Below are 12,320 nucleotides of genomic sequence, written 5' to 3' on the forward strand. Positions count from 1 at the left end.
TTTCTTACAACCTCATGCTAATCACATTAGCTTACGTTAGCTCAACCGTCCGGCGGACGGGACACCGATCCTGTTCTCACAGATGGTTAACTAGAGTTCAAATCATTGAAGACGTACCATTTTCAGTTGGAAAACAACAAATTGGATGCCATCCTACACAAATCCCACTCTTTCTGGGAAGTGCAGTGATACTCCCATTCCTTCGAAACAGCTTTTTGGTGTTTCAAATATGAGGTATCGAAGAATGGGTTGTGGAAGTGGAGGATTTGTTACATATTTTCTGGTATTGTCCCATAGTTGCTAACTTTTGGGCAAAAGTACAAGAGTGGTTACTCTGTTTTACATAATTTTATTATATCTCCACAAAAGGTTATATTGGGTGACTTAATGTCACGTTCTGACCTTAGTTCCTTTGTTTTGTCTTTGTTTATATGGTCAGGGCGTGAGTTGGGGTGGGCAGTCTATGTTTGTTTTTCTATGTTTGGTTTCTGTGTTCGGCCTAGTATGGTTCTCAATCAGAGGCAGGTGTCGTTAGTTGTCTCTGATTGAGAATCATACTTAGGTAGCCTGGGTTTCAGTTTTGGGTTGTGGGTGTTTGTCTTCCGTGTCAGTGTTTGTTGCCACACGGGACTGTTTCGTTCATTTCACGTTTATTGTTTTTGTATTTCGTAGTGTTCAGCTTATGTTTTAAAATAAACATTATGGACACTTACCACGCTGCGTTTTGGTCCTCCGATCCTTCTTGCTTCTCCTCCTCAGAAGAGGAGCACGAGGTTCGTAACACTTAAGTTACAGATGCAACACGATATACAATCTCTTGATTCTGATGGGTAAGGTTTACATTTTTAAAACTCAGAAAACAAATGTTAGTATTGGATTATTTAAAAAATAACAGTCAAACACTATTATACACTAGTAGGATTGATTTGCAAAAGAAAGCGGGAGGTCTCAAGATTTTACTGATAAGTGGGACCAAATAACACTTCAAGGGATGGGCCTGATTTCATAGACTACGGAAAGGTGCTCCGAATCTCCAGTCATATAACAATTAAAATATTATTATTTTTGTAGTTCTATTTTCAAATCTTCTTGTTTATGTTCTTTTATAGTTTGTTAGTGTAATTGGTTGTTTATTTGCCATTTGTGTCTCCACCACACCGAGGTAGTAGGCTGAAGTGGGTGGGGTGTTCTGTTGGCGGTGTGTCGGGTGGTCCGGGGGTCCATGAACTTTTAGCTACCACTTCCCTATTGTGGGATGGTTATTTGTAACAACTGTCAATGGTATTACACTGAGTGCACAAAACATTAGGAACACCTGTCCCTTCCATGACATCTATACCAGGCGGTGTGAGAGGTCGGCCCGGAAAATCTTTAAAGATTCCAACCACCCAAGTCATAGACTGTTCTCTCTGCTTTCACACATCAAGCGGTACCGGTTTATCAAGTCTGACACCAACAGGCTCTTGAACAGCTTCTATACCCAAGCAATAAGACTGATAAATAGCTAACAAAATAGCTTCACAGGCTGTATGAGTTAACATTGTATCCTTATTGACCTTATATTTTTAGTTTTGCACTGTCTCTATGCACACTCACTGGGCCCTACACACTCACTGGGCCCTACACACTCGCTGGGCCCTACACACTCTCTGAGCCCTACACACTCGCTGAGCCCTACACACTCGCTGAGCCCTACACACTCGCTGGGCCCTACACACTCAATCGGCCCTACACACTCGCTGGGCCCTATAAACTCACACACTCACTCCATCATCTGCTCACTCACACATAATATGCACATACATTTATACTGACTCCACACATACACATACACACGCACACATACACATTCACTCACATACAAGCTGCTGCTACTCTGTTTATCTTACGTTCTGTTGCCTAGTCCCCTTTCCCCTATACATATCTACCTCCATCGCTCCAGTATCCCTGTCACCTTACATATCACATATACATATCTACCTCAATCACACCAGTATCCCTACACATGCAAATATGGTGTTGGAACTGACCCTGTATGTAGTATGCTTTCTTCTCTAAATTGTTGTGTTTTTCACATTTTTCTCATATGTTTTTTTCTAATATTACATTGCTATTAATTATTGCATTGTTGGGTTTTGAGTTTGCAAGAAAGGCATTTCACTGTACTTGTGCATATGACATTAAAACTTCAACTTGAAACAGACTGACCAGATGAAAGCAATGATCCCTTATTGAAATCCACTTCAATCAGTGTCGATTTTTAAGCCTTGAGACAATTGAGAAATGGATTGTGCGCCGTTCAGAGGGTGAATTGGCAAGACATAAGATTTAAGTGCCTTTGAACAGGATATGGTAGTAGGTGCCAGGTGCACCGATGTGATTGTGTCAAGAACTGCCACGCTGCTGGGTTTTTCACGCTCAACAGTTTCCTGTGTGTCTCAAGAATGGTCCACCACCCAAAGGACATCCAGCCGACTTGACACAACTGTGGGAAGCATTGGAGTCAACATGGGCCAGCATCCCTGTGGAACGCTTTCGACACCTTGTAGAGACCATGTCCTGACAAATTCAGAGGGTAAAGGGGGGTACAACTCAATATTAGGAAGGTGGTCCTAATGTTTTGTACTCTGTGTACATGCCTAAAATAAAGACGGCTTGGGGAGGAATCTAAACAGCCATAACGATAACCGATGAGAATTATCTTGGGAGGTAGTGGAGTCGGCATTTAATCGACAGGTATTCCAGATCGAGTGAACAAAATTTCGAAGAGTATCTACATTACGACAGTTGAGAGTTGTTGATCATAAAGCATAGCCCACCTTCTTTGTTCTACAACCACTGTTCTGGTATATTTAGCTAAATACATACAGTATATCTGACGTACTTGGACCATCAGTTTGTGTTGTCCTCATTATAACATAGAGTTATGTATGACCTTTGCTGACATTCCTATTGTTCCATATTAATGTGTTGTACTATGAAGTTAATAACATATGAAATGACCTTAGTTTCAGAAGATTCTTCCCAGATAATACAAAATTACATTTCATACCCTCAATCCTGTTGGCCCAACTAACCGGATAGGGGTCATAGCATTTAATGTAGCTACCTCCAATCTGTGGGTATATCAAAATGAAAATCATCATTAGAATTTGCCACCCCAAAGTGGACAAATATGTGAAATGTGGCCTGCTGACCCATGGAGTAATAATAGGTTAAAGTGTTTAAAGATGCTCAGCTAAGACTATGGATATGTTCCAGGCCGACTACATTGCTGTTGCCTGCCAAAACTCAGTCTGGATAGATGTTTACTATATCAGCTCACCACATCATATGACATATCAATCTGATGCCCCACTGTGTAGTAGATGACATGGCAAACAACCATTTATTGATGCAATGCAATAACTGTTATGTAATTCCTGCTCTTGTCCAGCAGGACTCCAGTCAGTCCGTGTGGACCAGCAGGGCCTGCTCTGTCAGCTGCAGATCCTCGTAAGTCTGCATGGGACGGTACCTGGAGATCACATTTACCCTTTTTACATGTGCTGAACCGAACCAAACTCTGCTGGCTCGGATGTTTCCTTTTCATATGATCCTTTTCAGCATGGTTCCAGCTACTAGGGTGGATGCGTACAGTAACTATGCCATCTCCATGCAACTCAGTTTGTCTCGGCCTGGTTCTGCTTAGTAGTGTAAAAAGCCAGACCTGAGTTCAAATCATTTTATTGAACTTTAAAATACTTTGAGCATTTGATTCAGCCTACCTGGAGTGCCGGATAGACGGAATTAACATTTTTGGGACCATCCCTTTGGTTCCATTGCGCCAGGCAAGCTCAATCAACCGCTGCTAGTGATTGGCTAGCAGCTAGTATTTGAAAGAAAACATGGTTACACTTTTTATTTTGATATAGTTGCATATAGATGATCTACAGATGGTCATGCTATCAACAAACTATCCGTTGCTAAGCTACTGCTTGCTAAGGTTACAGTTAGGGCTAATGTTAGGTTTAGAATAAAGGTTTGGGTTAGGGCTAATGTTAGGTTTAGAATAAAGGTTTGGGTTAGGGCTAAGGTTAGGTTTAGAATAAAGGTTTGGGTTAGGGCTAATGTTAGGTTTAGAATAAAGGTTTGGGTTAGGGCTAATGTTAGGTTTAGAATAAAGGTTTGGGTTAGGGCTAATGTTAGGTTTAGAATAAAGGTTTGGGTTAGGGCTAAGGTTAGGTTTAGAATAAAGGTTTGGGTTAGGGCTAATGTTAGGTTTAGAATAAAGGTTTGGGTTAGGGCTAAGGTTAGGTTTAGAATAAAGGTTTGGGTTAGGGCTAATGTTAGGTTTAGAATAAAGGTTTGGGTTAGGGCTAATGTTAGGTTTAGAATAAAGGTTTGGGTTAGGGCTAATGTTAGGTTTAGAATAAAGGTTTGGGTTAGGGCTAATGTTAGGTTTAGAATAAAGGTTTGGGTTAGGGCTAAGGTTAGGTTTAGAATAAAGGTTTGGGTTAGGGCTAATGTTAGGTTTAGAATAAAGGTTTGGGTTAGGGCTAATGTTAGGTTTAGAATAAAGGTTTGGGTTAGGGCTAAGGTTAGGTTTAGAATAAAGGTTTGGGTTAGGGCTAATGTTAGGTTTAGAATAAAGGTTTGGGTTAGGGCTAATGTTAGGTTTAGAATAAAGGTTTGGGTTAGGGCTAATGTTAGGTTTAGAATAAAGGTTTGGGTTAGGGCTAATGTTAGGTTTAGAATAAAGGTTTGGGTTAGGGCTAATGTTAGGTTTAGAATAAAGGTTTGGGTTAGGGCTAATGTTAGGTTTAGAATAAAGGTTTGGGTTAGGGCTAAGGTTAGGTTTAGAATAAAGGTTTGGGTTAGGGCTAATGTTAGGTTTAGAATAAAGGTTTGGGTTAGGGCTAATGTTAGGTTTAGAATAAAGGTTTGGGTTAGGGCTAATGTTAGGTTTAGAATAAAGGTTTGGGTTAGGGCTAATGTTAGGTTTAGAATAAAGGTTTGGGTTAGGGCTAATGTTAGGTTTAGAATAAAGGTTTGGGTTAGGGCTAATGTTAGGTTTAGAATAAAGGTTTGGGTTAGGGCTAAGGTTAGGTTTAGAATAAAGGTTTGGGTTAGGGCTAATGTTAGGTTTAGAATAAAGGTTTGGGTTAGGGCTAAGGTTAGGGTAAGGGTTAAGTTTAGGGTTAGGATAAGGGTTAATGTTAGGGCTAGAGTTAGGGTTAGATAGAGTTGTGGAGAAAGTGGTCACTGTGGAAGTACTGAAGTTGTGTGGGATAGTTGTGTGACTTCTGTATGTTCTTCTGTTGTAGAGTGCGAAGTGGGATCGCACGTGAAGGTAGGCAACCTGATTCATTGTCTGTATTAATGGCTTGTATTTTTTTTAAAGGAAAAAAAGAAAATAAATCACACCTATTAGTTTTCCTTGTCTTTATTTTTCTTAGCTTCTCCTCCGCTAGAATATTTACCTTCCTAAGCAAAAGAGGAATTGTTAACTATAATCGTTCATGTTTTGGTCTGTCGTGGTTGTTTTCGCCGTGTTTGTTTGTCTGTTAGTAAAATCCTCTACATTTCAATCCACAGAAGACCTGGACCCACACTACTCAGGTGCTCCCCAACAATCACATAAATCCTACACAAAAAAATAGATCTGATAGCTAAATTATAGGACCTGTTTTTGTCTAGTTATGTTGCATTACATCGTATTACTCTGTGTTGTGCCTTTCGTGAACTTACACCCCAACTTAACCCCCCCCCTCCTCCCTTACTAACTCTGACTTTGCTGATAGCTACTTTATTGAGGTAAAATGTACTTACTATGACAGTGATATGTGGATGTAGCACCTAGCTATTTTAAGATGAATGCACAAACTGTAAGAAGCTAGATAAGAGCGCCTGCTAAATGACTCAAATGTAAATGTTAATCGTATGTTGTGTTGTAAATGTGTGGTGGTCGTGTTAGCCATGGAAAGGAACAACCTGATGAGGCTTGCTCACACCATACCTTTCACACCTGTCTCCATAATGGGTAAGTCATTAGCCAATCATGTTAAAGGGATAGTTTTTGACGTTTCAATTATTTTAGACTCCCTAGGGTGTGGTTGTTTCTCCAAACAGTTCTTAAATTTGTTAGCTGGTTTTTAAGCCATTTCTAGAATGATCTCACTAGCATTTGTAAAGAATAATGCTAGTGGAAATTGATTGTTTCTGTTTTGGGTGTATTCAAAAGCATGCCATTGCCTCCCTAATACCCATCTTCCCCGTGGTTGCATGGTCCCTGGCAGCGGGAGAGGAGGTGAGTGTCTACACCCTGGAGGAGGTTGAAGCTGCAGGCCCGGAGTCCTCCATATCCTACTGGTCATCCAAGGGGCTGTCTGCGGTGCTGCAGCCGCTGTCCAGCGAGGGCTGTCTAGATGGGGGGCTGCGCAGGGCCATGCTCGTACTTTGCACCTGGGCCGAGAGGGATGTCCTGAGGGTGGGCTGCGTGTATGTGGTCAAAGCCATCCAGCCCGATGTGGTCTGCACCTGGCAGAGGGTCTTCCACAGCGACACCACCCTCCAACTCTGTCTGCGGGTATAAACTTAATATATATGTACATACAGTATATAACATCATAGTTTGTTTTTAGGGTCAGAAGTTTCTGACCACAAGACCCGTTAAACATAAACTCTGGGCCCTGGTTATTGTAAGACAAGCATTTCGCTACACTCGCATTAACATCTGCTAACCATGAGTATGTGACCAATAAGATTTGATTTGATTTGAGATCTTTTCCTGGTCAGGTCATACACTCTGGGCCCTGGTTATTGTAAGACAGATCTTTTCCTGGTCAGGTCATACACTCTGGGCCCTGGTTATTGTAAGACAGATCTTTTCCTGGTCAGGTCATACACTCTGGGCCATCCATTTTCCACAACAAGGCGGAACATCACCTTGTTTTTGTTATGCGCTCTCCTCTTTTTTACCCTCATGTTTTACTTGGCATTTGTTACATCCCTTAATAGCATCATTCTGGCCTTCTGTTTTTGTCCTTACAGGAGATACAGCAACAGAGAGCTGCTCAGAAACTCATGCATGTGTTCAACCAAGTAAAACCAGAAAACATGCCTCATTCTCCAAGGTTGGTACTCAACTCTAGAACTCAGTACTAGTACACGTGTGTGTGTGTGTGTGTGTGTGTGTGTGTGTGTGTGTGTGTGTGTGTGTGTGTGTGTGTGTGTGTGTGTGTGTGTGTGTGTGTGTGTGTGTGTGTGTGTGTGTGTGTGTGTGTGTGTGTGTGTGTGTGTGTGCACATGTAATAATAATAATAGTGGATTGGATTATATAGTGTCTTTCTACCAACTGAGATACTCAAAGTGTTTAACATAGTAAGGGGTAAACTCACCTCGTTTCCCCCTTACTATGTTAACTTCTTGGTGACGGGGCAGTATTTTCACTTCCGGATGAAATGCATGCCCAAACTCAACTGCCTGCTACTCATCCCCAGAAGATAAGATATGCATATTATTGGTAGATTTGGATAGAAAACACTCTGAAGTTTCTAAAACTGTTTGAATCATGTCTGTGAGTATAACACAACTTATTTAGCAGGCGAAATTCCGACGACCATTCAGATATTTTGTTTTTGAGGTCACTCTCTTTTCAATTCCTTTTTGCAGTTCCTATCGCTTCTACTGAATGTCAACAGTCTTTAGAAATTGGTTGAGGTTATTCCTTTGTGTAATGAAGCTGTACGGCCATCTTGAACGAGGGTCACTTGAAGTGTACTGTTAGATAAAGGTGCGTGACCAGAAAACTAGCTACAGTTTTTCTTCCTGTATTGAACAGAGATCATCCCGTCTTCAATGTTATCGATTATTTAGGTAAAAAAATACCTAAAGGGGCCTCCCGGGTGGCGCAGTGGTTAAGGGCGCTGTACTGCAGCGCCAGCTGTGCCATCAGAGACTCTGGGTTCTCGCCCAGGCTCTGTCGTAACCGGCCGCGACCGGGAGGTCCGTGGGGCGACGCACAATTGGCCTAGCGTTGTCCGGGTTAGGGAGGGCTTGGCCGGTAGGGATGTCCTTGTCTCATCGCGCACCAGTGACTCCTGCGCGCTAACCAAGGTTGCCAGGTGCACGGTGTTTCCTCCGACACATTGGTGCGGCTGGCTTCCGGGTTGGATGCGCGCTGTGTTAAGAAGCAGTGCGGCTTGGTTGGGTTGTGTATCGGAGGACGCATGGCTTTCAACCTTCGTCTCTCCCGAGCTCGTACGGGAGTTGTAGCAATGAGACAAGATAGATACTAAAACAATTGGATACCACGAAATTGGGGAGAAAAATTGGTAAAATAAAAAAATAAAAAAATAAAGTTGTATTACAAAAGTAGTTTGAAATGTTTTGGCAAAGTTTACAGGTAACTTTTGAGATATTTTGTAGTCACGTTGCGCAAGTTGGAACCGGTGTTTTTCTGGATCAAACGTGCCGAATAAATTGACATTTTGGATATATATCGACGGAATTAATCGAACAAAAGGACCATTTGTGATGTTAATGGGACATATTGGAGTGCCAAAAAAAGAAGCTCGTCAAAGGTAAGACATTAATTATATTTTTATTTCTGCATTTTGTGTCGCGCCTGCAGGGTTGAAATATGTTTTCTCTCTTTGTTTACGGAGGTGCTATCCTCAGATAATAGCATCGTTTGCTTTTGCCGAAAAGCCTTTTTGAAATCTGACATGTTGGCTGGATTCACAACAAGTGTAGCTTTAATTTTCTATCTTACATGTGTGATTTAATGAAAGTTTGATTTTTATAGTAATTTATTTGAATTTGGCGCTCTGCATTTTCCCTGGCTTTTGGCCAGGTGGGACGCGTCCCACATATCCCAGAGAGGTTAAGCACATATGATATGTGTATATCTATGGAATTACAGTATGTGTGCGTGTTACATGTGTTATGAATGTGCGTCTCCCTCCTAGGTTCCTGGACATGTCTCTTCTTCACTGGCACTCTGACGGCCAGTGGTTGACCATCGAGAGGAACATGACGGGAGATTTCAGGAAGTACAATAATAACACAGGAGAGGAGATCGCCCCCTGCTGTGGGATGGAGGAAACGCTCCTGGCCTTCTCCCACTGGACCTACCAATACTCCTGCAGGGAACTGCTGGTGTTGGACTTACAGGGTCTGTCTGTCTGTCTGTCCATCCCATTCTGTTGAGCTGTCTGTCTATCCCATTCTGTTGAGCTGTCTGTCTGACTATGGATAGATTTATTTTGCAATGACATCACTTCACAGGGTTTGTCCTGTAAACTACTACATTGAACTGAAACCTCTCTTTCCCCTCCTAAATCTTTCACAGGAGTGGGATCGGAGCTTACAGACCCATCGGTCATCCGAGCAGAAGACACAAGGTACCTGCCTCGTACAGTGGAGGTTCAGTGTGTAACACTGACACTTATTGCCATCTTGACATCCATTCTTTTGAGGTCTAAAGACATGTGAGATATGTTTATTTTGTCCTTCCCTCTTTTTTCCCTTGCCTTCCTGTAGCTCGAGTGATGACATGGTGTTTGGTCCTTCTAACCTGGGAGACGCTGCCATCCACAGCTTTGTCATCAAGCACACCTGCAACTCCTGCTGCGAGAACCTCGGACTCTCAGGTGAGAGAAAGGAACCCTTCAGACCGCCACTTTTATATGGGGATTATAGAGGATTGTGGGTGTGTGTAATGTGTGAGAATGTGTGGTCTGTTAGGCATGTGTAGTCGGAGAGTGGACTTCTTACGTGTGTGTGTCACCTTTATGTCGTCACTCGGGAGGTTCGCTGGCCTGAGATTAAGCCCAGAACTTCAAATGAAGATAGAACCGGCTAATTAGGCCAAGGGAAGCATTTATTTAAATGACAACAGAGCATTGGAGGCAGGGGGAGGGACTTGCTTTGTGCGGTGTGCTGAGCTCTCTTTGATTACATATTAAACAGGGCTTTGTGCTGTGGAGAAATTAGCTTTGATTAGATATTAATTGCAATCGCTGAGTAGACACGAGACGCATGATACCAGCATCTAGAGGGAGCATCGCCTCGGAAATTCACTCAAAAACAAACAAGCAAGCAAACAAACATGCAAACATTCAGCCATTCTTGTTTTGATCTTTTCAAAGGTGGTTTGTTTTTTTCTTCTTGTTTTTTCTTCTTCTTGTGTCCTCTCCAAGATTCCCATCAATTCAAAACAAATTATTCATGAAAAATCCATGGACTTCCTCTCTGGCCTGATCAAATCCTCTTTTTAGTGGTAATGACTGTATAAAGTGCCATGTAGCTGATTGATGTTTGTGTTGTCAGATTTGAGGAGGAGCACAGACATCCACGGGAAAACAGAACACAGGCCTTTTGAAAAGGAGAGTGGATTGATCATGACTAGGATGTAACCTCTGATCCGGAAGCAGAAGTACGCCATCCTAACCTCTGATCCGGAAGCAGAAGTACGCCATCCTAACCTCTGATCCCGAAGCAGAAGTACGCCATCCTAACCTCTGATCCGGAAGCAGAAGTACGCCATCCTAACCTCTGATCCCGAAGCAGAAGTACGCCATCCTAACCTCTGATCCGGAAGCAGAAGTACGCCATCCTAACCTCTGATCCGGAAGCCAAAGTACGCCATCCTAACCTCTGATCCCGAAGCAGAAGTATGCCATCCTAACCTCTGATCCGGAAGCAGAAGTACGCCATCCTAACCTCTGATCCGGAAGCAGAAGTACGCCATCCTAACCTCTGGTTCAGGTGGGATGAAGTTGCCCTTAAAGCATAGACACTGATTTAATGTCACTTTTGTGTTTTCCTCCCCAAATGGTTATGGTTAGGATCTGGAGATGCTAAGCGGATCCAGAGGTGTACACGGGTAACTTCTACCCAGGAAGGAAAGCACTCACTTGGTTGGTTTGAATGGATAGTGTACATTGTGTAGCTTTATGTGGACTAAATCTTGTGTTAGATGTCTGGTAGGGCTTTTGTTGAAACAGCAGTTTACATTGCAGAAGTCTCAGCAGCAAGCCAGATGCTGTAGTCTTGCATTCATTCCGCCTATGGAGTGCATAGTGGAGGGAGGCCGCAGTGTCTGTTGTGCCACAGGTAACCTATTAATCAATCAAACACTTTGCCTTATTGTAATGTTATGTATCATTAGACATGATGCAGAGGGCATCCTAGGAAGGTGTTTTCATACACCAAGATATTTTGTTTGTTCTCTGTTCTGTTTAAATGAACTCCTGGTTAATTTTGAAATGAGCACCACTTTTATGATCTTTTCATATCATCTGAGGAATGTTTATACCAGATGTCATGTTTTTATCTGTTGCATAACAGTTTTTATGGTGAAATACCAGCTATTATGGCAGCCATTTTGAATGTTCACAATAACTCACCTTCCTTGTTAAGTTTCAAACGGGCAGACCTTCTGGGATGTTTTCAGATCCCCTGAGGAATTGTTGTACCAAATGTCATGCTTATATCTGCTTCAAAATGTTGTTTTTTTTTTTTTTAAGGTCCCAGACTATTAGGGTATTTCAAGTGTTATAAAAGCTGAACGACAAGCGTAGCAAGGAAAAGCTGTATTTAAGTGACATGTTGAAACCTTTCACATGGACCATGTTCTTCAGGCTGGGCTCAACTGAATGTTAAACAAAACAAATTATTCATCAGAGTCAAAACTACAATCTGGAATTTGTTTTTCAGCAAAACATCCCCTCTCAATTTCATCAAATATATATTTTCCTGTTTTCAAACACTGTTGTACATGTGTGAAATCATATTTTTGTATTTAGCAATACTGAAATATATTGTTATGCTGATTATGTTACAAGTGATTACAAAACTAGAATTAAGCATCGACACAGCTGGACTGAAGCATGGCTTATGTTATGGCTTAAATTCAGAATGAGAACGCTAATACAAGATGGTTGGAATTCACACTGCTCAGACTCAGATTATTCAAATCATCACAATGGATAGCACATCTTTTTTTGTTGTTGTTGCTATAGTCCTTCACTTAAAGAGCAGTTCTGAAGAGTATCTAACCCTTAAAATGCCAGTTTGTTTGTCCACAAAAACTCTACATAAATGCGCGCGTGTGTGTGTGTGTGTGTGTGTGCGTGTGTGCGTGCGCAGTACAATGGAAAAAGAACGAGCCAGAAATACATCCATAAAATGTCCTTTATTTTTGTTCCCACAAAGAAATGTCTACAAAAGCGATAAAATATAGAATTTAACAAAACTCACTTCAGACCTTGACTTGTTTATTTACATCTCGAAGGAGGAGACACTGAGATACCTCAGGACAACTCAGAACTTTG

At 41.9% G+C, this 12,320-nt stretch overlaps 1 protein-coding gene across 1 annotated transcript in view; it reads left to right on the forward strand.

The window, feature by feature from the left end:
* The window catches only part of LOC139410718 (transient receptor potential cation channel subfamily M member 6-like), a 47,867-nt gene extending 36,378 nt beyond the window's left edge, over positions 1-11,489 (forward strand). Inside the window, exons 30-39 of the mRNA XM_071156153.1 lie at positions 3,437-3,495; positions 5,307-5,332; positions 5,551-5,601; positions 5,957-6,022; positions 6,279-6,568; positions 7,033-7,115; positions 8,952-9,157; positions 9,335-9,386; positions 9,526-9,635; positions 10,315-11,489. Coding sequence (XP_071012254.1) covers positions 3,437-3,495; positions 5,307-5,332; positions 5,551-5,601; positions 5,957-6,022; positions 6,279-6,568; positions 7,033-7,115; positions 8,952-9,157; positions 9,335-9,386; positions 9,526-9,635; positions 10,315-10,400 — 1,029 coding nt within the window. The 3' untranslated portion in view covers positions 10,401-11,489. The remainder of the gene's footprint in view (positions 1-3,436; positions 3,496-5,306; positions 5,333-5,550; positions 5,602-5,956; positions 6,023-6,278; positions 6,569-7,032; positions 7,116-8,951; positions 9,158-9,334; positions 9,387-9,525; positions 9,636-10,314) is intronic.
* Positions 11,490-12,320: the final 831 nt, after the last annotated feature.

The sequence above is a fragment of the Oncorhynchus clarkii genome, chromosome 6 (assembly GCF_045791955.1).
Source record: "Oncorhynchus clarkii lewisi isolate Uvic-CL-2024 chromosome 6, UVic_Ocla_1.0, whole genome shotgun sequence".
Taxonomy (NCBI): Eukaryota; Metazoa; Chordata; class Actinopteri; order Salmoniformes; family Salmonidae; genus Oncorhynchus; species Oncorhynchus clarkii.